Source organism: Corvus cornix, chromosome 10, assembly GCF_000738735.6.
Source record: "Corvus cornix cornix isolate S_Up_H32 chromosome 10, ASM73873v5, whole genome shotgun sequence".
Classification (NCBI taxonomy): domain Eukaryota; kingdom Metazoa; phylum Chordata; class Aves; order Passeriformes; family Corvidae; genus Corvus; species Corvus cornix.
In genome coordinates this window covers 14,554,107-14,579,113 of record NC_046340.1, presented here as the reverse complement: position 1 = coordinate 14,579,113, position 25,007 = coordinate 14,554,107, and the positions used below count along the sequence as shown (strand labels likewise).

General features: G+C 37.9%; 1 protein-coding gene across 3 annotated transcripts in view; it reads left to right on the top strand.

Moving 5' to 3' along the window:
- THSD4 (thrombospondin type 1 domain containing 4) overlaps positions 1-25,007 on the top strand; it is a 243,018-nt gene that overhangs the window by 143,893 nt on the left and 74,118 nt on the right. The window contains exon 1 of one of the 3 annotated variants that reach the window (XM_010390820.4): positions 6,133-6,386. The exons of the other annotated variants lie outside the window; for them this stretch is intronic. Coding sequence (XP_010389122.1) covers positions 6,315-6,386 — 72 coding nt within the window. The 5' untranslated portion in view covers positions 6,133-6,314. Of the gene's footprint in view, positions 1-6,132; positions 6,387-25,007 lie in introns of those variants that run through there. 3 annotated transcript variants of the gene reach the window in all.

The following is a 25,007-nucleotide window of genomic DNA, read 5'->3' as shown; positions in this document are numbered from 1 at the left end:
CTGGGGAGGCAGAGGTGCTCTCAGAACTTGGGATATAAACCAGAATTCTATCATCAAAATACAGAAAATTGGAATATGGCCATGAAAAATACACATTCTAGCCCAGCCCGAGGCAGGTGATAACCAAAGGTCCTTTCCTCCCTCTAGCACACTGTAATGCCAGAAAGGAGAAATAATAGATTTAGTACCAAAAAAAAGTTTCAAGATGATAAATCAATTTGAGGTTAATATTTAGCTCTTTGAAGTTGGACCTTCTCAGTAAAGTCTGGCTTTGTAATCAAAAGTTTTAGCTTTAAGGAATCAAGAAGAGGAAGGAAATGCTCAGATTTCCTTCTCAAGGCTTGAGTGTAGTTTAAAAGCACCATGCACTGCCAGTACCATGGCTTTAAGAGGAGAAAAGGGGATGATCATGAAGGTAGCTTGTTACTATGGAAGGAACTGACAGACTTCCAGTCTTGTAACCTACTCTGGGCTGACCTAAGTATATACCAATGTTTGAAACTTGCTTTGTAATGCTGTTTTCACAGGATGTCATAATACCTTTTTTATGGTGTGTACTTTCTAAACTGATCTGTATTTCCTCACAAAAGAGAAAGATGAGAAACACAGAAGAAGTCAGAACTTAGAGTGACTTTAGATGACAAACAAGTGGAAAAATGAGGATTGTGCAGTTTAGGAAGGGAAATAAGCAGGAACAGAAGTTGAAAGTTAAGTTGGAAAGTAGTTAACTGATAAAAGTATTAGTCAGGACACAAAGTGACTGTATGGAATAATTTATTAAAAACTCCTTAAAGAGCATTTTTGCACAGCAACCCTTTGTCTTTTCCATAACTATACAGTGGAATCAAAAAATTATTAGACATACAGATCAAGAGGTAAATATCCAGCTTCATTATGTAAGAAGACATGCTGCCCCATGCAATGGAGTATTCTGGTAGCCAATCAATATTTCAGGTTTAGCGACATAGGTATCCCCTTAAATGCTTCTTTGCACAAGAAATTGAGTGAAGTCAGCTGCTTTCCTAACAAAAAAAATTGAGCAAAAGGTACAAATAAAAGTTATTTACTTTTGTAGTTACTTGGGAAAGTGTTAGTATTTCATATACTAAATTGAGTTAAAACTTCAACCAAGAAAGAATGCTGAGGTGCAGTGAAATATGTGTGAGGCTCTGAGACTTGTTTCCTCCAAGGTGCTCCACATCTGGGCTTCCCTTCCTAGGGCTCCATAAACTTAACCCTCAGGCTGCAATCATAGCTCACACTCTGTCGTCCTCCCCAGGCTGTGTGGGTTTGGTTTTGTTCAATGGCATTTATAAAAGTCCAAGTACTCCTTGTCCTTCTTGTACCTATTGTGATTTCATCTGTTACTGGTCCATAAGAAACAGAGCTACTGAAATGCAGATTCATTGTGATTGTGGCTCTTTGAAAAGGACTGCACTAGCAAGAACTGCTTTAGCTGTAGAAGGCAGAGGATAGGATAGAATCTCTTGCCCTCTCTCATCACCGTGTCTGCCAGTGAAATGCAGAATCCAGGGGAGTGGATGTATACGCCTGCACTGGGGTAAAGAAAGCCCTTAGTGTTTCGGCTGCAGTATTTCCTGAATCCGAGAAGGTAGGGTAAGGAAAGGCATTTTTCTGCATCCATCCTTCTCAGTACACTGTTTTCTCTTCAAGGAAAATACATTCTTTCTACACTCTAACTTGCCTGTCTGCTCAGACAAACATAATGTGGCAAATGAGACTTCTTTATTTCATGTGTTTAATTTAACGTGAACATTATTTTAAAAATAAAATTAAAAAAAATAACCTCACAGAAGAAATTTTAAGAAATGTTGTGGCCAGTGTCTTTCAGTAGTTCAGGCTAAAGGACAGCAGTAATTTATTCTAACCTTAATACATCTGAATAATTAATTCAGAAAGGAATGCTTCCCGGAAAAAATGAAATGAGGTAATGATTGGAAGTGCCTATCTGACAGCTATAAATATGGCAGCCATGTTTCACATGACTTCATCAACATAAAATTTCTCTCTCTTCCTTGTTTTTTTAAGTAACCTGTAGATCACCAACTGGAAAAAATGACCAATTAAATAAAACCAAAGCACATTAGATTTTCCACTTGATCATGTAATTTGTACTGAATTTCTTGTACATTCAGCCTTTTCCTCCTCTGTTAAATTTTTACATGGAACACTGAAATAAAAACCTAACACCTTTTCTTAAATAGTAGTAGAATATGCAGTGTCTACTGCTTTTCCTGTTAGTGATTCCTGGAAGATGGTGTCTGTCCAAAGTAAATTAATGCTATTTTAAGTACTTGTTTTAAGAAACAAGTTAAAGGGCTTGTTGGTTATGCTGTAGCAGCAAATTTGTTTTGGCCTTCATCTTACTTTTAAATAGTTAATTGGTTTAGGTGCTTCAGCTGAGCAAATTTAGTGGCATTGATGTTGCACCTGTAGTGACAAAACATGAATTAGAGTAATTATTTTCAATTGTATGTAATAGTATTTCAAAATGCACAGAAATTGTCATTGTCTTGTTCTAAAGTAACTCAACCTGAAATATGTAGTTATCCTCCATGTTATCTTGCTCTAAGTGTTGGAGAGTTAAGTTCTACAAACATTAAGGCTGTAGGAAGTAGAAAGGAGGTCTAAAAAGCTTGTTTTAACTTGTGTTTTCTATAATTATTACTTCTATATTCAGAATTTGGTCAACTTTCTAAGCTAATACACCTTTAGCAGAAAGCAGTAGCTGTGATACTTTTGGTAAGTCTAACAAACTTGTCCTTGTTTGAAATTCAACTGCAGTTGCCTCAGGTGGAAGGTACTAAGCAAACTTCATAAACTAAATGATATTTACAAACCCCTTGAGACTGACAGTTAATTTTTTCACAGATGAATGTCAGTACTTCCTTAACAAGGACTGTACTGTCCAAAGGTCTTTTTTTGTTTTGTGTATTTTTATTTCTGAGAATAATAGATAGGAACTTTTCCCTAAAAGATTCTGATGGCTTTTTCTGGTTTTTGTTTTTCTTTTTTTTAAATTATAATTTTGGATTTTCTATCTCAATTATATACCTAAAATAGTTATGCTATTATTTTTGCTATGTTTCTAAGTAAAAGCAAGGGTGTTTCTATGTTGAAATTACAGACATCTTATTTCTTCCATTTTACTGTTGCAAGGTATTTTGGTTTCTCTATCTGCTACTGCACAACTTCATGTCTGAAATAGCTCATCAGTCATAAACTGATTTTTTTCTGTTTTTCTATTCTATATTCTATGTATTTCTATTTTTTCTATTTTGTAATCTCCAGTGTAGCGATTGTTGAGGTTTGCAAAGAAGTTCTGATCTTGGTTGCAGCAGTGCAAGTTTGGCATAGTGTTAAGTATCAAGTTGCTCTGTGCTGCAAAGAAGGACTGTGGTTGTGCATGTGAACCAGCACAATTCCATCCAGTTCAATGGGATAAAGCTTGAAGGGACAGGAGCAGGTATGAACAGATCTCCTGTCCTAATATGGAGAACAGAGCACCAGCTTCTGAAATTCAGGGTATTCTGCCTGTATTTTTCACAGAGGAAAAATAAAATGCATATGGAAAGAATTAGTTACATGACTTATTAAATGGGAATGTAGTACAGTTTTCTGTGCTCAGAAATTCATCGTAATAATACTCAGTTAGACTTCAGTAAGGCTGTTCATTATTTGCAGAAAATGTACTGCTACCTGGAATGATCAGCAGAGAGGAGACTAAAATCACAGTTACTCTTCAGTTTCTTAAATTTGCTTTTCTGCCATTAAAGAAGAGAAGATTGGCAATATTGTGCCAGTGCCATAAATTTATTCACAAAAACTAGTTCACTTTGTGAAGAACAGCAAAACAAGACAGAGTTTAATTTTATGGAAGCAGTAGTCAATCTGCATGAAGGAGCTTTCATCACCGGAGTTATTGCTACACACTGCAATCTGAAATGGTGTGTTCTTTTAAAACTTTCTCAAGCACTGAATCTATTTTCAAAGTATCATAGTTGGAGCTCTTCTGTTGGAAGTGTTTTGAACTCCGGTTTAGTTGGCAGATTGCTCCCGGTCCTTTCTCCTTTTGTGGTACATCTAGATATTTCAAAAAAAAAATATGGAAGGACAGATTGGCTTCCTGACAGGGTTTTGATGGAAAATTTCCTTAAGTTTATTTGGCTTTACATTTTTAGTCTGAAGACTTTGCCATAGGCAACCAGTGTACAAAGTACCTGTAATGGCAGCTCTGCATTTAGCTGTCAGCACCACAGTATAATCTGCAAACCTTCAGCTTGCCTTAAAAGGGGAGAAAATACTTTTTTACTGTAGGTCTTGAAGGGAGGTGTTGTATTTTTGAGAACAACATAGTAATGGAGAGTTCTCGATGATTTTTGTCAGAAAGTACCATTAATGTTACCGCGTCAAGTTTCCAAAAGGTGCAGATTTGGCTGTCAGTCACCACACTTACCAGTCCATGGCTGACCGCCTGTGATCATTCAGGTCACTTGGAAGAACCACTCTTGAGCTCCATACTGAAACTTTCATTCTGGCTACTTAAATCTTCTTAAGCTTGTACTGCTCCCTCAAGGGGAGTAATCTGAAGAGGATTCTCATGCCATTGAGATCCCCCTGCACTGCAGGGCTTCCTCCCTGGCGTGCCCTCGCTGAATATGGTGCTCGCAGGTACCAAAGTGGTGCTGTCAGAACCACAGCACTGCAAGGCTGTGTGTCAATGGGGAAGAAAAGGTTGGCCCATGAAAGGTGGTCTGCTGATTTGACAGGCTAAAAAGGGCAGGCTTTTGTGTGGGTGTGGAACACTCACAGCACTGTGAGTCAGGTTAGGGGACCTTTATGGACAGTAGTGGGAAAGAACTGAGAGGGAAAAGGTACAGTGACAATGATGTCTAATTAATAGAGGTCAGATTTTACCTTGCTGGAGAACCAGATATCCAAATGCAAATAGAGCAGAATCTGGACTTTTAGCAGCAGTGAGAATGCTGATGTTCTATACTGCTTTGGGAGTTTGACTGTAATTAATTGCAGTTCTGAGGAAGACTATTTTATCTTTCACCTCTCAAAGGAGAGAAAAAGAATGGTTGGAAAAGTTAGTTTAAAAATAGCCTGAGGAGTCTGACATATTCAGCTGTGTATACAAAGCTCACCAAATTACAAAAAGAAATATAATACTTAGTAATGGTGTTCTTCTCAATTTCACCAACATTTTTACTTCCTGCCTCCTAAAATGTTGAGATATTTTCAAGTACCTATATTGTGAGTTCATGTGGTTTACTGTCTGACATAGGAGAGCAGGTTATTCTTGGGTTATATTTTTGAGATTTTCCCCTGGAACCGTAAGGATAAGAAGTATGTATTTACATGAAAGATGAGAATATAGTGTGTTTTCTTGACTTCAGGAGTTGGAACTTTAAGAAAGGCTTGCACTTCTGCTCGCTTAGTCAAAGCAGGTTATTTGATGGGTTGGATTGTTACAAGTCAAAATTTCTTTTCTTCAGCTATAATATACAAATAAAAGAGAGATTACATCCATATCCTACTCCAGGATTATCCTAAAGGAAGGAGGTCCATTTCAGGAAGCAGTTGTGACATTCTAGAGAGCGAATGGGTACTTGGGTTCCCCTGGCTGTTGCACTGGGGCCAAGGATGAGAGCCATCAGGTTCTGACCAGCCCTGGCAGGATGAGGGCATTTGGGCTGCAGGATAGTGCTGGTGTAGGGCTCACTGTAAGGCCATAGGCTGCTTCCTGGTTAGATTTTAATTTACGATTTATGTATTATAAACTTGTTAATAAAAGGAGGTGCTGTACCTTTAAGTAGCACATGCCATCTAACCATCAACAGGCATCTCTTGCGGCAGCTTTAGCCTGTTTCTCCAATCATGCCTGCCTAAGTCAATAATGCTTTGCCAAAGCTCCTCGTGCATTAAAGGTTACCGTTTAGCTTGTTCCATGAATCACAGCAGATGCATAACTTGGCAGTGACCATTTCTGTCCCTCCCCTTCTTCGCTTCATACTGACTGCAGCCCCCCAGCTCAGTGCTGACCGAGCCCCCTCCCCCAGCAGGGAGAAGTCATTACATGAAGAGATCAACTTACCAGTTGTCTTCAGAGCAGTGGCTGAGAGCAAAGCTCCTGGTCGGACCGTGAGTGCGAGAGAAAGGGGGAGAGGGAGACAGACTCGTACCTACAAGAGCTCAGGGCTGTGATCCTGAGACACAAGTGCATCTGCTAGCTGTTAGTACTTGGCAGAGGGTTTGCTCCTCCAGGGTAGCTCTAACTTTGGGTAATAATGTTTGTCAGCTACCTGATACTAACGTTGCTCTGCTTTCAAACAGCAGTGTTAGCAAGACCTGGGGGTGAGGTAAGCAAAGTCTTGTCAAAAACCGTCTTGTCACAGTTGCATTTTCTTCATATCTGTTAAGATGGACGTGAATGATTTTTATGCTGCTAGACGTTTTAGAATTGTATTGTTTGTGTTGTGTAAAAAGCTTTTGCTTCTGTTTAGTTTTGGGGGTTTGTTTTGTTTGGGGGATTTCTGTTTGCTTTTTTGCTGTTGCTTTGGGTTTGTTTGGTTGTGGTTTTTTTTTTTCTTTGCAAAAGCTGAAAGGTGCTAAAGGAGACTAGTTTGAAACTTCTCTGGATTTGGTATACAATATGCTTTCTGTGAGAGATGACTAATTTGTGAATTTTTCTTTACTAACATACGGAGAAATATGATACTCTGCAGCAGTAGATGGTAGCGTTTTGTTCATATTTTCTGCAAAAAATGTGCGCTAGTGAAAAAGTTTTTACACAGGATACATTTTTGGGGATGTGAGCATGTAAAAACTCCAGGCTTCATTACTTTAATAACATTCTTTTTGTGCAAATACATGTAATGTTTAGTCTGGGGCAGGGCAGAAAGAACTTGATTTTTTGAAAAATGTTTATCATATTATTAAAGAGGGACTTTATGCATTCCTAGTATTCCTAATTCCTAACTCTTGAACAGTGGAATAGAACAGCTTTTTCTATGCTTTAAAAAATTGCTACTTGATTTATGAAGAGCCATTTTCCAGATTTTTGTCCTCATCAGAGCAGTTTGTCGTCAAGTACTCATTTCATACCAAAGCAGAAGTTTTAAGCTATTTTTTTGCCATTTAGGGAATAATTCAGCAGGCGTGGTAGTATTAGATACAAAATATTCCATCTATTGAAATTACTAGCAGAAAACACGTTTGATACTCATTCTCCCTTGCTCTACCTGGAATGGGATGCATTTTAAAGGAATTGGATAATTTTGTTCCATAAATATGCCTTCCTTAAGTAAATCTTCTGAAAACAGTGATTAATCTTTAGAGCTTTGTCTTTTGTTAGTCCTGTCATAACTTAGTAGTAGCCTAATGAAGTCCAGATCAATTACTTTCCCTGGTAAAGGTGGAAGTGAACTGGAAAAAACACCTTGTCCAACAGTGTGTGGTTGACACTCTCTGTAGCTCATACAGAAATAAATTTCATTTTGCTTTCAGGGTGTTTTAATAAGAGAATCTGTAACAGCTTTGATTCAAGAAAATGTCTCTTAATGAAATCTTGTGCTGCCTTTGATCTAGTTGAAGCAGGGAAAAGTTTTCAGCAGAGTCTCAACAAATTTAAATGGTTTGATGATCAGAGCAACTGGAAGCTGATCATTGCCCTCTAGTTGTCACAGAAGTTTTTAACTTCCTGGTTGATTGTTATTGAGCACAGAAAATGATAGATGGACTCACCTTGTTCAGACTGAGGGACCTTAAAATCTGTGGTGGCTCATATGGAAAATATTTCTGTCACCACTGCATGCACATGTGGTCTTCAGAGATCCATATAAAGAACAAATCTAGAGCAGCAGCAGTGTTGCCTGCCAATTATCCTCATTAGCAAGTGAAATAAAAGCAATGCTGTGTTCTTACCTGGAAATTAATTTCTGCTGTAAATGTGCAGTGTGGAATGTTTTAGCACTGTGATCCATATGCCAAGTACTTTAAACTGGACTGTTGTTCTTAGGTTTTCAGCTAATACAGCAGACAGAACATAAAAAATTGGCCTGTTGCTTTATCAGTGAATTTTAGGTTGTAGATTTTAGCATAGGTAGTGAGAAATTTTCGCCTTTATTATGTTCATATGGCTAATTTTGGAAATTTCATAATGCAAAATATACTGTGTCTACTGTTATTAATATAATTTTTCTTTGTCCTCTATTGTAAGAGACCACCCGATAATCTTGTGCATTTCCCTGCTCCAGCTGCAGAACCTTGGCTACATAAATATTATTTCTCTAGGAAATTACTCGGTAAAGATTTTTCCTGTGGTTGACAGTGAATTGAAGACAGAGAAAATAAGTGAGAAGCCATTTTTTAAAGGAACCTGAACTGTTGTTTTGTGCTCCTTTGAACTGTTTTGTATACTTCTCTGAATATTTTAGTTGATTTATAGGTATGTATTTTTAAAAGTTCTGCTCATAAAACTGTCAGTTTTTGATAGATTATAAAGTCAATGGGAAGTTGCTTTTCTTGCCAGTTTGTTTTTTCCGTATTTTAATGCTGCAGAACTTTTAGCTGTTCAAGAAACAGAAAGTAACAAAAATTCAGGTATTACCTTTTTTCCCATCTAGTTCTTAAGGAACCCCTAACACTTGTTCTAATGTGTGTATGATTATGTTCTGCTTCTCATTTGTTGCTGATTTAAGGCATGACTTGGCATGAAGTCAGTGAAACTGCATTGCATCACTTTTCCATCCAGGAAGGAAATAAGGTTGTATAGATTTGCAGCTTGTACTGCATTTGTATGGCCAAGCCCAAAGTTTGTGTGTGTGTGCTTCTTAGGAAATGAACATGCTGAACTCCTAGCAAAACAGTACTTAATCAAGGTTCCCTCCTTCTCACTTCTTTAATCTGGTGGTTAGGAATCAGCTCTAGCATGAAAATTTTTGGTTTGACTAGATACATTGGGCTTGAGAAATCTTTGAGCAAGTAGGGAGTTTTCCTGAGTAATAGCACATCCCTGTATTTTCAGTTATTCCTAAGCCTATTATTATTCTTCACCCACAAGGAGGTAGCCTTTTAAATACTCTTTTCTCGGTGTACTTGACAGAGGTTTGCATTTGAGAAAAGAATTTCACGTTCCTTGAGAATTCAAGTGAATTCTCCCATTTTAGTAGCTTCTTTAATCCCATACAAATTGACCATAATCAATCTCCTATCTCCCTCAGTACAGGTGTCAGAGAAGCTATGCGAATGTTCCAAAGTCACCAGCCTGGCCTTCTCAGCAATAAAGCAAAACCCAATTGTACCATTCTTGAATGGTTTGAATTGTTTTCTATTAGTGTTTAAAAAAATTCAGTCTAGCTGACAAAATGTGTGGACAAAGGGCCTCACATATAACTTCAATGTTGATTTGATCTGTATTTTAATGTGATAAGTAATCATAAGCTGACTAATCATCAAAATACACGATATAAACACAGAACTTTCAGCATGTTTAAGTGAATAGGAATGGGTTTTAAGATTTACCACCTAATTATTTTCAGTTCTTGAATAGTGGTTCTTCAGATAACAGCATGTTTTGCTACGTTAATCAAGCTGTTTATAGAAGCAAAAGTTTTAATATATAGATACTATTTAGCTTAAGAGTATTGAATACTACATGCTGTTCAGCTTTCTTCATTAAGTAGTTCAGCATGAAGTGTAGAAGGTACTAAACAGTGTCCTCAAGAGTTGTTTTAATATATTTTTATTATAAATAAATTTCACAGATGTGAAATGCTTCCCTTTGGAATTTGGGCATAAAGAGGGTGAAAAAATTGCGCTCCACCCACTAAAATGAGTAAAGGGAGCCTGAGCAACTCTGAGTGAGACTCTTGGTATGCTGCAGACACTGCTGGTTCTGATCTGTGGCTTATGGGCCAGTGCATGGAGTAGTTGTTCTACACAGTGTCCCAAGTTGCAAGACCAGGAATAAACAGACAGGAGTGCAGAGGGACCTTATTGCCATGAGCTCCTGTTCATTTCCACATCCACACTGGTTGGCCTCTCTGCAGTGTGTAGTTCGTCCACAGGAACCAGACAGGCAAAGTGAACTTGTCAGTATTTTAAAAGATCATTCAGTTCTGAACAGGTTCAGGTGTCACAGTCCCCACTGTACAAATGCAACCCATTGCAAGAAACATCTCAGTGTTCATCCCAGTGTCATTGCTTATTTCCATGTGGTACAATATGAATGGTGCTCTCCCTTGTTGATCTTGTTCAAGCAAGAAGGAAAAACACAAAAAAAAAAACCACAAAAGACCCCAAACACCTTGAGATCATGGCCCTTTTGACACTGTCTCTTGACTGGCTATTCTCTTCTCAAGGAGGAGCTCTCTTTCCTGAGACCTACTGGAGTAAAATTTGTGACCTTACTCAGTGGAATCTTCCAGTGTCCCATGGTCAGACCTGATGCGCATGTGGACGCTGGTGTGTGTGCTTGTGAAGAGGCAGGGAGACAACTCACCAGCAGGTTACACGTGCTGCAGCTAATGCAGTTTTGGGCACCTCTGTGAAAGGGCAGCATGGAGAATGAACATGGCAATGCTGCGTGACTGTTGGTGGTCTTCATTTATTGCATTCAGCTTTACCAGCCATATTGTCATGGCCATAATTACTGTTGTGTCTGTGGATTTTGTCATCTTCAATTTTTTTATCGTTTTGATAGTCCTGTGAGGTACTGCTGTTACACAGCTGTTACTTATAAATTCCTGGGCCACAAAGGTAAAATACAATTTGGAGGCTCAAAATGTTATCAGTAAGAATGACCTTTATATATGCTTGAAAAATCAGCCTTTCTAGCACATGAATGGTTTTGTATCCAAGCACCGTGTCAAAGAAACTTTGTGTGGCCAGAAAATGAACTAGTTAAGCTATGTCTGCTCAGTCACCAGGCTCGAGTTTAGCTGATGCCACACCTTCAGTCATGGGCAGGGAGCTCATGATGTGGCCCAGTAAAACAAGCATTTCCATCTCTGACTTCCACGGGGCCGGAATATAAGAAAACATAATTTCTCCCACTGACATATGGACAAAAATAATTCCTCATCTCTGTACCTGAGTATTTCCATCTGCAAGCCGAGGTTAATAGGGTTTCCATTGATTCTCCTGAGAAATTGATACGTCACCTTGACTGTTGCTTTCCCATAAAAACATCACCCTTAACCCTTCTGTTTATGAAGCATGAGAATGTTTGAGAACATTTGTGGCCTGGTAACTAAGGAGGGATTGAACCATTTATTTATTAAGCATATGTAAAAGAAAGTTTTTTGGATTTACTTTAAAATTACCTGATTAGAAAAGGGAGATGGTAGTTTACATATGGCAGTAACTGCTGACTTCACCAGTAAAACGTCTGAAAGTGAGACATACCATAGTTGAAAAATAATTCTGTCAAGTAAATATCCACAGCCTTGGACAAATTATAAGAATGTGCTCTATGTATTGGTGTAAGTACCACAGTACATGTTTATTTGACCTCTGACATTCTTGCCTCACTCTCCCCAGCTTTGTTGTCTGTCTCAACTGCAGTATTAGTAGTACCACCCTGGTTTGCTTTGAAAACTCTGGTGTAAACTTAGTGTAGTAGAATGTTCAGTTTGGAGTTAATTACATTCTAGCAAAATGACTCAAAACTGTGTTCTTTTATCCTATGTGATTAGGGGGAATAAATGTTCTTCCAATTTTATTCTCAGGATTTCTGTATGGCATTATTTCTTCCTGTATGGTGTATCTGTGCCTATTCTTGTGGGAAAGACAGGACTGTGATCCCAGCAGAGTGGTGTGTACTGACCAAAGTCTGTAAGGATATTTCCCTAATGGCTCTCTAGATCTGAAGTTTTTTGGCTTTGGGCTCTGATTCAGGCTATGCTGAGCTTCTTGTTCCATGCCATAAACATCTAAAAGACGGATTGAGGGCTACAGTAATTCCCACAGTAATTACAGCATCATGCTCAGTCCTAGCATAGTTAAGCTAAATTCATTAAGTCATTACCAAAGAAATGGTTACGTGTGATGGATGAGCTAATTTGTTTCTGAGACATGATAGACCATTTTCTGGAAAGCTGTTCCAGAAACTTGTTGGATTACTTATTAGATAGACACATGTTTAAATGAATTTGCCATTAATTTTACACCTGGAAATACTATTTTCCCTAGAAACTAAAAGTTTACAAAATACTTTCCTAATCATATTTCATTATCAGTTTCCATTCTTTTGATTTGCTTTATTTTTTTCCACCTTTGATTTTTGAAGTAATAATTCTCTTAAAATTGAGTTCTAATGAATGTATTTTTATCATTATAATGTAAATGCTTTTTCTTCTGGCATAGTGAGTTTAGCTCATTTTCTGAGGATTTTAATATTTTTTCCAAACATGCTGAGCATATAAATGGAGCAATGGATTTAGAAGGCAGGTAGTTAATATTAGGATGTATTGAAAGGTATTCACAAACAACAGAAAAGGAGGGAATAAAGATATAGTAAGTAAAATAAGTCCCTCTAATTGTTTTGTAAATCATAACAGTCATTGTATAAATAGGTTTTTCTTCTAAAGACTTCTTTGGTTTTCCTATCTCTTTATGGCAATGTTATAAGGCTCTGAATTTTTAAGGGCTCTGATGTATAATAGGGCACAGGAATGTGTTCCAAGACTCATAAAATCTTTAATTAAAAGAATGGAAATTCTTGTAAACTCCTGGTGGTTGCCTTTAAGTAATATCACTTCTTAAAACACTTCCCGCTCCCCCAAGCCTGTGAGATTATCTTGCATTTTGTTACAGCACTGTTACATTCTGCTGGTGGATGATGTACCCATTTTAGGGAAACAAGTTGATTATCAGAATTCCCCAGCCTTTCTGGAAGGGAGACCTGGCACACAAAAGAGACTGTGCTGAGTAACTAAACAAATGCTTTGCTGTTAAAAGTCAAAACGGAATTTTGCTACTAGCTTTCCTGGAGACACACTGCTGTAGGTGGGTTACTGCCAGTGCTCACTGAGCTGTTGCTCAGAGCCTCTGAGTCAAGAGTTGGGGGCAGTTGTGCAGCCATCAGGAACATAAAGCAAATTTTCAATGCATGGTTGAAAGACAGTGGGTGGAAGGGGACTGGTATGTGACACATATTCCTGTCCTTACTTGATCTGTGGCTTTCTCCATTTTTCCTTCAGTATCACTTGCTGTTCATGGCAGCCAAAAGGACAGCAGCAGGGATCAAGCATCATTCACTGGTGTGTAAGGACCCAAGGGCACCAACACAGCAATTATATCACTGACAGCACCTACATGCTTCTCTTTAAAGAGCCCTGCTAAATGAGACACATGAAAGTGAAGCATGAGAGAGTATTAAATTAAAGGTTTGCCTGTGTATGTCATTGCCTGAAGCTGTTGATCTGTTTCTTCATGGGTTACAGGTATTATTTTCCCAGCATGTGGGTTGTGAGGAAAGTTTTATCAAGAGACAGAAGTTTTTGACAAATTTCCACTCCCATCTATTTGGCAGTCACAGGAAAAGGAGGTGAATTAGGAGTCAATAAATTAATTCTCCAAGCATAGCTGCTTTTTGACTGAAGCATAATGTTTAGTTCCATTTTTCATGAGATTTCTTCCCAAAATGTCATGATGATGGGAATAAATCCTTAAATACTTTTGACTTCAAGACAAATCCTTTTGTTATTCACATTTTTAATCAAAATTAAAAGATTTTTTAAAAACTGTTTTTTGAGAAGGTGCTGACTAATCGCAGGTAGGTGATAATATAGTAGTAGGAAGCTTGGTATTTAATATAAAATTGCCTCCTTGCGTCTCAGAAATTGCAATTATAGGAGCAATGGTAAAAGCATGTGGAAATGCTGCATTTTGATCCCAAACAGTTAATAGATTTACCATAAGAAATCACCCCCTTTGAGGAAAGATCTCATGTTTCTCTTAATGTAGCTATTCCACTATACATTTCAGATGAGCTTTAAGTAACTACTGCAGAGACAACAAAGCCACATTTGATAACATTTGGTGTGTGGAGGGTATATTAACATCTGTACATGAACAGAATGTCTGAAACACGTGCTGGACTCTTGCTTGTAAGTACTTGAAAACTGAGATTTATTTAGTGCTCGAACGAGCAGATGATAGTGAAGTATTCTAGCCAGGGGCACCAACTGTTTTGGTGTTGTTAACTATGAGCCAATATCCTCTAGAAAAGCACAAGGACACAGAATAACTATGTAAATAACTTTTCTTATTTCCTTATTAAATGGAAAATTCCTGCTGAAGTGGCAGAATTATCTTGTTGAAGCCAATCTGTTGAACTGAAGACAATTTCATTAAACATTTCCTTATATATTTTGATAGTGAGAAGCTCAGGCACAGGTTCTCTCCGTGCTATGGAGAAACTGAAGAGACAAAGTGATAGGTGCATAGTGCCCAGGTGACACAGAGCTGATGGGTGCATAGTGGCCGTGCCATTGAGGGCTGCACACATGTACTCTGCTCGTGACGTGAGGTGGTTATGGTGTCATTTGCTATGTGACTGCATCTCATCCTTTTGAAAATTTTGAGTACTCAGGTGATTCTTCAGTATTTCAAGGTTAACTCTTCAGTGTTATGCTGAGGATCCCTGGTTGGGGCATATACCAAATGCTCATAACCGGTTACATTTGATAGGGTGCTTGGCTGTTGGTGGTATAATGGCTCTGGGATGAACAATGCATTACCAAAGAAACCAATAATTAAGAATGATCTACACAAGAAACAGAAATATTTCTTCAGCTGCTTTATTATGGTTCAGGAAATGAACAAAGCTAAAGCAAAGCAAAATGATAAGTAATTCCAGCATCAGACCATTGTGATAGTGGAGGTAAGAAAACATCTAGTGCATTCAGCTGTCACAGTGTGGCTATTGGGAATTATCTCTAGTTAAGACCACGTTAGCAGAGGCTGGCTTGTGTCCTGCCTTTTCTTTCTGAATGACCACCACTTCTAATTTTCAGATGAGAGTGGGAAATACTAGGAATGACAACTAATGTCATGATGCTTCATTTGTAATCATAGAAATGGGTTTCTAACCATGTAAAAACGGTTAATAACTAAGTAAAACCATGCTCAGGATTCAGTTTAAGGTAAACTGTCATAGTGTCTTGTTCAGAAGAAATTAAAAAGTTTAGTAGTCTCAATTTTAGAGGTACTAGCTTCCCTTCACCTAGCTGTGTCAATACTGAGAGGCTTTAAAGGAACCTCTCAAGTACAGTTCTAATGTCTTCTTTGTTCTTACTCCTAACAAATTACCTAACTGTCACACTATGTTAAAGGTGTTAATAAATGTTATTTCTTAAGTGGGGGCTTTTCCTGTGCATCATTTTTGCTTTAGTAGTAGATACATTGATTCATTTGGCATGTTTCAGTTTTGTTGTTCTCGCTGCAGTATATTCTGCTTGTGACAAATGAGCCATCTAATTCTTTTATGAATTTCCCAAAGGCAATTTTAGGAAAGAAGAATCTGCAAATCTGCAAAGACATTTGGTGTACTGAAAAACTGGGAGTTACTTGAAAAAATCTAGTACATTTTTCCATGTTGTCAGAAGTCAGTATTGATGCACAGAAGTCCATTAGTCCTTGGAAAGAATGGCAGTTGGTGTAGCTCCAGCTGTATATGCAGCCGTTCATTTTAAGAATTGATTGAGAGCAGATGAGATCAAAAGTTAACATCTGCAGCTGTTTCTGGCTGCTAAATAAGCATTAAGGACCTGGTGAAGCTGTATTTTAGGGAAGAATAAACACTAGAGAACTTGCAAGCATGAATTTCAATGTTAATAGTACTATGGCACTGTTCTCACTCAAGTTTCAAGTTTTGGGTTCTTCCCTCTGTTGAATAGAAGGCTGGGAATACCTAGTGAGCAAGTTAAAATTTGCACAACTTCACATCTTCCTGTAAAACAAATTAGTTCTTGGATAACAAACTAATGTTGCTAGAAAATGCTAATACTTCTGCTTCAAGTCAGAAGGAAATTTCTACTTCATCATAAACAGTTTGGCAACATTTTAGAAAGTAAGAAGTGAATGCTGTTAAAACATTGTTTGCTTTGAGAGGATTTGGCCAAGGAAAGTAAGGAAATGACCTGAAAAACAATCAGCCTTGTGGAAACTACTGGAGACTTCATTAGGGAGACATTGCAGGGAAGCAAGTGGAGGATCAGCACTGGGAATGTCAAGGTGAAGTCTTGGCTCAGATGAAGATGATGAAAGCCAAATTGTCACTGATTTTAAACTGTCATTATTCGTGTTTTGATCTCAGCAACTGAGGATTTAGGAAAGATGTCATTAGCCAAATTCCGCTGCCTTGATTAGATGCAAATTTTCCTATGTGCGTTATACAAATATCTGTACAATGGCTGAGTTGTAAGTGCATTGGTTGGGAGGATCTGGAAATAAATGTGGTATCCTGCAACATAAGGAATGAAAAAAACATCTGGTGTGGGATATTTCTAAAAATAGTAAGAGCTGACTAAACTCTGCGCAAACCTTTTTAAATTTTAGAATAGTGCTAAAATTCAGCAGATGTGCTGTCCCTTTTTCATTCATAAAAGTCCTATGGCTTAATAAGTTTCTGATTTTTATGTATTTATTTATTAAATTGCATTTTAATGATATAATTTTTATAATGACATTTGCCATTATTTGCTTTGAGTCTATGAGAATTTTAAGCCTTTCTCTCAGAGATCACTTACACTATTAGTACGTTATTCACTCACTGAATTATCAAACTTAGAGATATGAAGAGGTAGTTAATTTTTTATCCAATCTGAAATAATTATACAATAATAAGCTGATAATTGCAGACCCCTGAGACACTTCTGCTTGTCTGCTTCCGAAGATGACAGTGGTGTTTACCAGTGTATTCACATGTACATATAAATGTAATCATTGAGTCTCTTTGTGGTATCTTTTTTTTCATCAGAACATTCAATTTTGAAAATACTTCTTGAATCAGACAAAGAAAAGTGTTTTTTAATCATTCTTCCATGACTTGTTATTGACAAAGTGTCCTTGATGCGCTCTTGGTATTTATTGTGTCCCTGAGACAAGTGAACATGAACTGCTAATTTTAGTTGTATTTTATGGCATCCTCCGGATAGCAAATGTAATGTAGTATTGCTCCTCAGTTGACACCATTTGTAGTGGATTTCAGGCTTGGTGTGTGTCCTTGGAGGCTTCATAAAGCCCAAACTACACACCACAGTTTGTGAGGTCACATCACCAGTTGTACAACATGATCACATGCATGTCTGGATTGCTTTAACAGTTGGGTGGCTGTGGTTTTCTCGGATTTTGGCTTTATTTTTCTATTTTTATATCTATCCTTTAGATTGGTTTCTACTAGGGATTTGTCGAACCTCTTCAGATAAAATGGGAACTGCGGAAACCTTATCATTTCTGGTCAGGAATCAAACTAAATTTCATGTCCTTGAAGCTCTAAAAAATGTAATTAAATTTTCTTCCTGGTATTTTTACTGTTTTGTCTAGACAGAAAAAAATAAATAGAAGCTTTAATAGTCATATTGGAATAGAAGATTAGAATTGTCCTTGTGGGTAAGGATATCCAAGTTCCTGTTTCAGGTCACCTACTCTTATGATCTTTCATACAACAATTTCTATTTTCCTTCCTTTTATATCTCCTTTGATCCTTGAAGGCTCAGAGATAAGTAGTTAAATTTAGAAATATGCTTTTTGTTTGGAAATAAACCTGAAAAAGTTGGATAGTCTGAATATTTGACAATTTCCCAGAAAATATGTGAAATGAAGTTTTACAATAGTAACTAAGAGAAAAGGCAACCTTCAGATATTTTGGGATGGTTTTTTTGATTTGGAATGTCATCAGAATTGTTTTGCCAGCTTTAGTTTCTTCTATCTGTACATTAATTTCTGTAGCTGCTTCAGCTTTGATGACACAGGCGTCTTGTAGCACTGTCTTGTATTGTCTTGTACCATAGGGACCCTTTATTGTCTGGTTAATCAAATATTTCCAATAAAGCTTTTCTGATGATGTAACATTGAGAACAGATAGTTTCTGTATGGATGTTCTAACAGAGGTAAGATGGGCTTACACTGTCAGGTGTTCCTGGTGGAGTTCTAGTAGGACCCCTTTCTTCTACATAATCTGTTCTCAAAAACTGTGGTGCCTGTCTCAAATGCGTGGGGAAGCTAGTGATGTTTCCACGGTGATTAAAACTGGTCAGGCCTTAAAACTTCCCATTGACTAGTTCCTGTTCTGCCATATGTTTCTTGTCTTTTCCTTGCTTAACTTAAGAAGTAGGAGACTTATGGTTGGGTTTTTAGCTACGTCAGCATCACAAAGTACTGCTCAGCTGTAGGTATTCTTTCTTGTCAACTCTGTTTCATGAGAGTAGACTTTTCTCATCTGTTAAATAGGGGTACTCAAAATTGTTAGATGGTAGAATGCCTACAAGGAAAGCTGTATCTCATGACACTCCGAAAGTTATTTCCATTTTCAAGTCCTCTGTGCTGTTCACTTCTGTAATGTTGTATTCACCTTGCCAAACTTAGGTTCATCTGGGAATCCTGAGGTAAACTGAGGGAGTCCCAAGCCACAGGGCAGCATCAAAGTGTCCACAAATGGTCTTAAAAATTGCTGGTGTCACTAATCCCTTATTAGATATAATGAGGCCCTAAAATTTCTTTTTGAATTGCCTTCATTAACCTGAGTCCTATGTAACTTGGAGAGGCAGATTTTAAATGTCTTTGTTAACATAGCAGGAGAGGTTATTAGAGGTTAATCCCTGAAGCATGACAGTTTTTATGCAGCCATAAATTTATTTGTGTTCGTTAAAAATACAAATGGTTTAAAGTTCAGCCCTTACAGTCTGTCTGGAGCTTAACTCAATGCACAATCATGGCGCATTTCCAGATAGTGGTTGTGCCAGGCTACAAGAGTTGGTTTCCCTGTAGTGGTGAAGCTGAAACCATCTGACTCCACATACTTGAAGTCAGTTTACTGTTGAATTGGCAGCAGTTGCGGTCAGGCTTCAGTTGTAAGAAAATGCTTTATTGCTTCCAAGTTTCCCTTTCAGCAAAGAACACTTAGAAGACCATAAAACTGTCTGTGTCTTTCTAAGATCTATCATGGCAGCCTGGTAGAACAGCATGTATTTTTCATTTGAAGAGTTAGTGTTTTCCAGTTATGTGGAAGGCTTAACTAGCAATATTTATTTGTCCTCTGACTTGTTTCCTGTTGTTTTCCTCTGTCCCTTCTGAAATGCATGGATCTGCATCAACAATGTGGAGAGTTTAGTTCCTCTACTGGTTTTAAAACAGCGGGAGATGCAAGTGATGGAAATACCTGCTGCAGGATAGTTCAGCACTCTTGTCAAAAAGAAAAGCAGATAAGTGCCACAGAAGTTTAAACTAATACTCTGTGTCAAGTGGCACAAGGTGATACCTCAGTGTTAATCTCCAAGATAAATTCCATCCTCACTGCTTTTGTGCATGGTAACTGTGCCTGCTAATCCATTTGCAAGGACCATTGACTTTAGAAATTCCATTTTTGCTTGCCTTTGCCCACATTTTTAGGTAAGTACAGCAGTGGCATAACAAATTATCACACATGGCTTCTGTCTCAGATGCGTTTGTTGGCTTCTTTCAGATAAACCTTACATAAATCTTTTGAAAAGTAAAGTGTGTGGTTGATACATTGGTGAGAATGTTTTCTCTTGGTTTCTTACAGGTGCAGAACAGAGAAAACTAATGAAAGAACTTAAGGTGTTAGATTATTTTGATAGTGGTATGTCATGCATTCTTATCAAGGTCTTAAGCTCAAGCTGAATAAAAGTATTCAGTTAATATATCAAAAGTTGAGTGTATATAGGTTGGAAACCTACTTATGGGTTTGAATCTAAACTTAAAAGAAGTTAAAAAGGGGAGTAAGGGAAACATATGGAAAAATTAAAAATTAAGCTTGATACTTAAAATGCAGTTTGGTGGAATGTCAAGGGGTGGCTTACATGGGTTTAATCAAATTAATGCTTCATTGTAAAGCTTTTAATTGTTTCCCTTCTGCATGAACTAGTTTTCATTCTTAACCCCCACATCTGTTTTCTCACAATACTGATGGTGTTTACGGCTGTCCAAATCTGAGAACACAGACCAAATTCACACAGAGTGCATGTACATATTTGTGAGAGAAAATAAAACTTCGAGGCTGTGATGCCTCAAAGACCCAGAATGGACATGTCACATCAGTGATTATCTGTAAAATAGCAAAGTGTTTTGTTTTCTATGAAGCATTTCTCCGAATCTAAATTTTCTAGAGGGGCTATGGGACATACTGAAGAATAGGTTCTCATGAATTACAGTAGGACATGGAAAAGATGAGGTTTTAAGCAGAGCTTCCCACTCAGGAGATACACAGCTCAAAGCAGAGCTGCATGTTCAAGTAATCATTGTCTGCCTTTTTGTAGAGAAGTTTTTATTTTAGGTCCCAGATTTTTTTTCATGATTGCTGTGTTAGAAGTTGTACTGAAAAGCTTTAACTGCACACAGAGTTAGTGTCAGCCTGGTCACTTTACCAATGGTCATACAAGCCTTTCTCTCTTCCTTTTGTCATATGCGTTCTACAGCATAATGGAAGTAATACGAAATTATTAGGATGCTTATTTTAAGGTAAGTTTAGATTAGATATAAGAGAGAAATTCTTCCCAGTGAGGGTGGTTGGACACTCTCACAGGTTGCCCAGAGAAGCTGTGGATGCCACATTCCTGGAAGTGTTCAATGGGGCTTGGAGCAACCTGGGGTAATGGAAGGTGTCCCTGCCCATGGTAGAGGGGTTGGAACTGGATCACGTTCAAGGTCCCTTCCAACCCAAACCATTCTATGTTTTTGTGTTGTAAAGTAATTTATGATCTTCATGGCTGGAAACATGAGCTACTTACATGCAGCCATGACTTTCACTCACATTCTCCTCAGCTTACAGAGCCATGTACGTTCTGAGCCAAACCCAGTGGTTCTTACCCAGGCAAAACTCCCACTGACTTCACTCACTTCAGTGGGAGTTTTGCCTAAGTAAAGACTGAAGGATTTGGATCACCAAACTTTGAACAAAAAGTTTTCTATAACTTTGGGCTGAATTGCACAGAAGGCAGTGGGTGTTTGAAGGAAAAAGGAAATACACTTCTTTTCTACAATAATTTCATCCCTGTTAGTGCTGAAGTTAAAAGCATTCCTTTTGAGAAAGCCTCACTTCTAAACTCTGCCAGTGTCTTGGGCTGAGGACATTAAGAATTACATCTGGAATTCTTTGTACTGTATTGCCAAGTTTAAGGAGATACTCTTTAATGAATTGGAGTAAGTATTAGTATGGTTGGTGTTTTTGTCATGTGGTAAGAGAATAGATGTTCTGTGAAATATAGCAGTGTACTTGCTTTTTCTTGCTTTAAATTTAAAACAAAGACTGGCAAGTATCACAAATATAAAAACCTTGAACCAAATCCAGGAAAATTCTGTTTCTTTATACAATACAATAAATATACAAAACGTCCATCTTAAAATTATTAACTGCTTACAACTTGTTTTAATGTCTTCTCCAGTAAAATGCAGTTAGAACAGTTTTCCTCATCACAGTGTTTGCTGCCCAGATAGCATATGCCCAGATGACTGTATAGTTTTTACACAACAGTGCAGAATAAGTATTAAATACGAATAAATAAGAATATTAGTGTGTTACACCCACTTTTCCCTTGTGCTTATGTCCAGTCAAAATAAAAGATACTGAAGAAGCAAGTGTGGGCTACTTACATAGCACAAATAGGCAGTAGCATCTCCCTAGGTATTGTACAATGGAATTGAGGACTTCAACACTGAACAGGATGTGAGGAATTTTTCATGTGAATCTAGGTTTTATGCTTTCCTGCTTGTAGAGGCTGAGCATGTCATACAGGTGGCCTCTTGAAATGTTTTTGTGGGCCAAGGTGGTGGTTGATGGGAATTGTTCAGGCATATTTGCTTTTCTAGGATCACTTTATCTGCTCTCTTCATTGGTGGTTAGATTAGGTACCACAGTAGCTCTAATCTGTGGTGTTCTGCATAGCACTGGAGAATGTAAAGGAATGTGGAAACGGAACGGGGAAACCTTGATGAAACCTCGTGCTGAACCCTGGCATCCTGAAACCTTGCCTCTGGATAGAAATCCTGTGGTGGATCTGTGGCCCAGGCTAGGAGGAAGGGAAGCCTGCCAGGGAGGTCTGGAGCCACACAGGACTGTAGGGAGGGGATGGAAGGGCTGGATCCTAAACCATGGATAGTTTATTCAGCCCTACAAATTTCATAGTTCCTTTTATACAGTGAACATCACCCAAACTCTTTGTTAAGGTTAGGCAGGGTTTGAAAATGTTGTGTTAGAACTTCAAAGTGCTGCAAATTTTGCTCTAGGGTAGAAAGCAGAATATTTAGGCTCTTTTTTAGTTCTAGTATCAGGTTTCTAAAACTCCCTATGATAGGACTTTCCTTTATACTGAGACTGTATGCATTATATCCAGAATAATAGAAATAGGTTTTTGGAAAAAAAACCACAAAGGGACAGACCGACTTAAATCATTATTTCTTTCAATTCTAATCCACACTTAGAGATTTTTAACAAATATATAGTAAGAAACATCATGTAGTGACTTTTTAATCGCTTCATATGAAATGGTATTTGCAATCTGGGCTAAATTCTTCAGAAAGACAATATTTTAAAAGTAAGATGATGAGTACCTAATAGGCCTCATTCTGTGGTCTTTATAAAGCTTCCTGGGCCTACATTTTGCAAGTCTGTGCTCCTTGCATAAACTCTTTGAATTTCCTGGTCATTGATCCTGCTCAGCACAGTGAAGGAGCAGAGAATTACTTTTCCTCCTGTCCTGTTAGCTGTGGGCTTGAATATCTATTTGGTCTTATGTTGCAGAGCACACAGTGGTGGAAACTCTTGGCTCTGCTTCATGTATAGAGCACCGAAGAGTGGAAATTTCTGGCTCTGCTTCATGTTAGTTTGCACTTCAGGCGACTTACTCAGCACCAGTGTTGGATCACAGAATCTTTTTTCCTAGATGCCATCTTTGTAGTCTGACAGGTACAATGGTCCCAACTACCACATAGCTCACTCACCCTCACTTCTTGAGCAGGAGAGAGACTGGCAAAAACTCATCTGGACCAGTCCTGCAAAGGTCTGGGAATTTTAAGGCTGTCAGGCAGAACTTTCCAATGAAGGAGACGTACCTCACATTGTAACTGTCATTACTAGAAGCACTGCTGGGCTTTATCAGTGTGAAATGACAAAACAGTGTGAAGACATTTAACTGAAAGTTTCATGTAATTACCTCCACTAGTAGTGATTGCGTTATCTTTGAGTTGTCATTTTTACATAACACACCCGTTGTTTATAACCTATGTGATTAAAAGCAAAAGAGTGTAATCTACCTTAAAAGCTAAATTATATTTCCACGAAGAATGAGGATATCAGGCCAACCACAGCTCTCAGTCAATGGGCCTTACTGTTCAGGAAGCAAAGATTAATACTCAGCAGTGCTTGCCAGGCAGAACAAATAAGACGTGCAGTCAATTCTGCAAATTGAGGAGACAGGTCTTGAAAAACTATCTGTTAACCTACAGCCTTAAAATTAGGACTCTTCCATAGTCCTGACAAAACTTAGAAATGTAAGATAACACATTTTGAAAAGAGCAGCAAGTAGAATGAGGGTAGGTGAGACACTTTGTATTGTCGTGCTTTGGCAAGACTGAAGTAGTGATTGACTTAATGTCAGAATAACTCGCTTGAGGATGTAAATGCATTTTAATTCTTAATTTAATTCTTTTAAATTGTAAATAGTTTAATTGGTAGTGTAAATGGTTCAATTATTTGCATTTGCTTACACTTACAGATTGGTTCTCACACACAAACTCTTCTCAGTCTAGCATTAAGAAGTAGTCTGTACTTTAAGTTGCCACGTGTTTACCATATATTTAGTGATTTTCTCTAAAAATCACAAATTACACTTGTAGTTGGTGTTATAATAATATGGTCTCTTTTCAATTAACAATTTTAAGCTATTAACATCTTTTAACAGTGCCAGAAAAACTGTTTTTTGAAGATACTTTGGTTTAGAACTGACGGCTAGCTTGTTAATAATAGTGAATTTTCAGCTTCATCAAACATAAGAAAACGTTTCAGAATTCTAGAAAGAAGCTTTCCAAATTTATGCAGCAAATGGGAGGTTTTTAGGGGTAAAATTAACAAGAAAATATGGCTTGCTATGGATCTTACCCTTCATATCTCTGGAAATTAAGGTGATAAAACTATACAGTGGCTTATGGAAGTGGTTTTTGTGGTTAAATCTCAAGTCAAGTTGATTTTACCACTGGCACTGACATATCCATGTCTACTCTGAAACACCAAGACAGATCTGTCAAAGTAGTCTGGCTGGGATCACTTCTGTGCAATGTGGAGGGCAAGGAATGCCTTTTCCAGGCCCCTCTCTGTCTCCTGGGTTGGCTCTTGCTTAGTGAGGAGGACTTGGGGTTTTTGACACATCTTGTCTTACCTTACAGGTAGTTAGGAGTGACTTTTCAACTTAGAAACTCACTCCATAAATCCAAAGAAGAGTTGCTGGGCATTGTCCCTTTTTCTTGTTCAGGGTAACTTCATGGCAGCAGTTGTTGTGCCTGTTGCAGCAACAGGAGCAGGAGGGGTGAACGTGACCTGCTGTAACACCCAGCCATTCTCTCTTGCCAGAGTGTAGTCTTCTCTGCCAAGCTGTGATGCACTGAGCTTTCTCTCTTGACACGAACATCATGTTTTTCAATTTTATTGTAATGAACAGTGTCCTTTGTTAGCAACACAGGCTTTTTTTTAAAAAACTGTTGCTTGGCTGTTTTTTCTGGAGCTCATACATGTTTTCATCCATAAC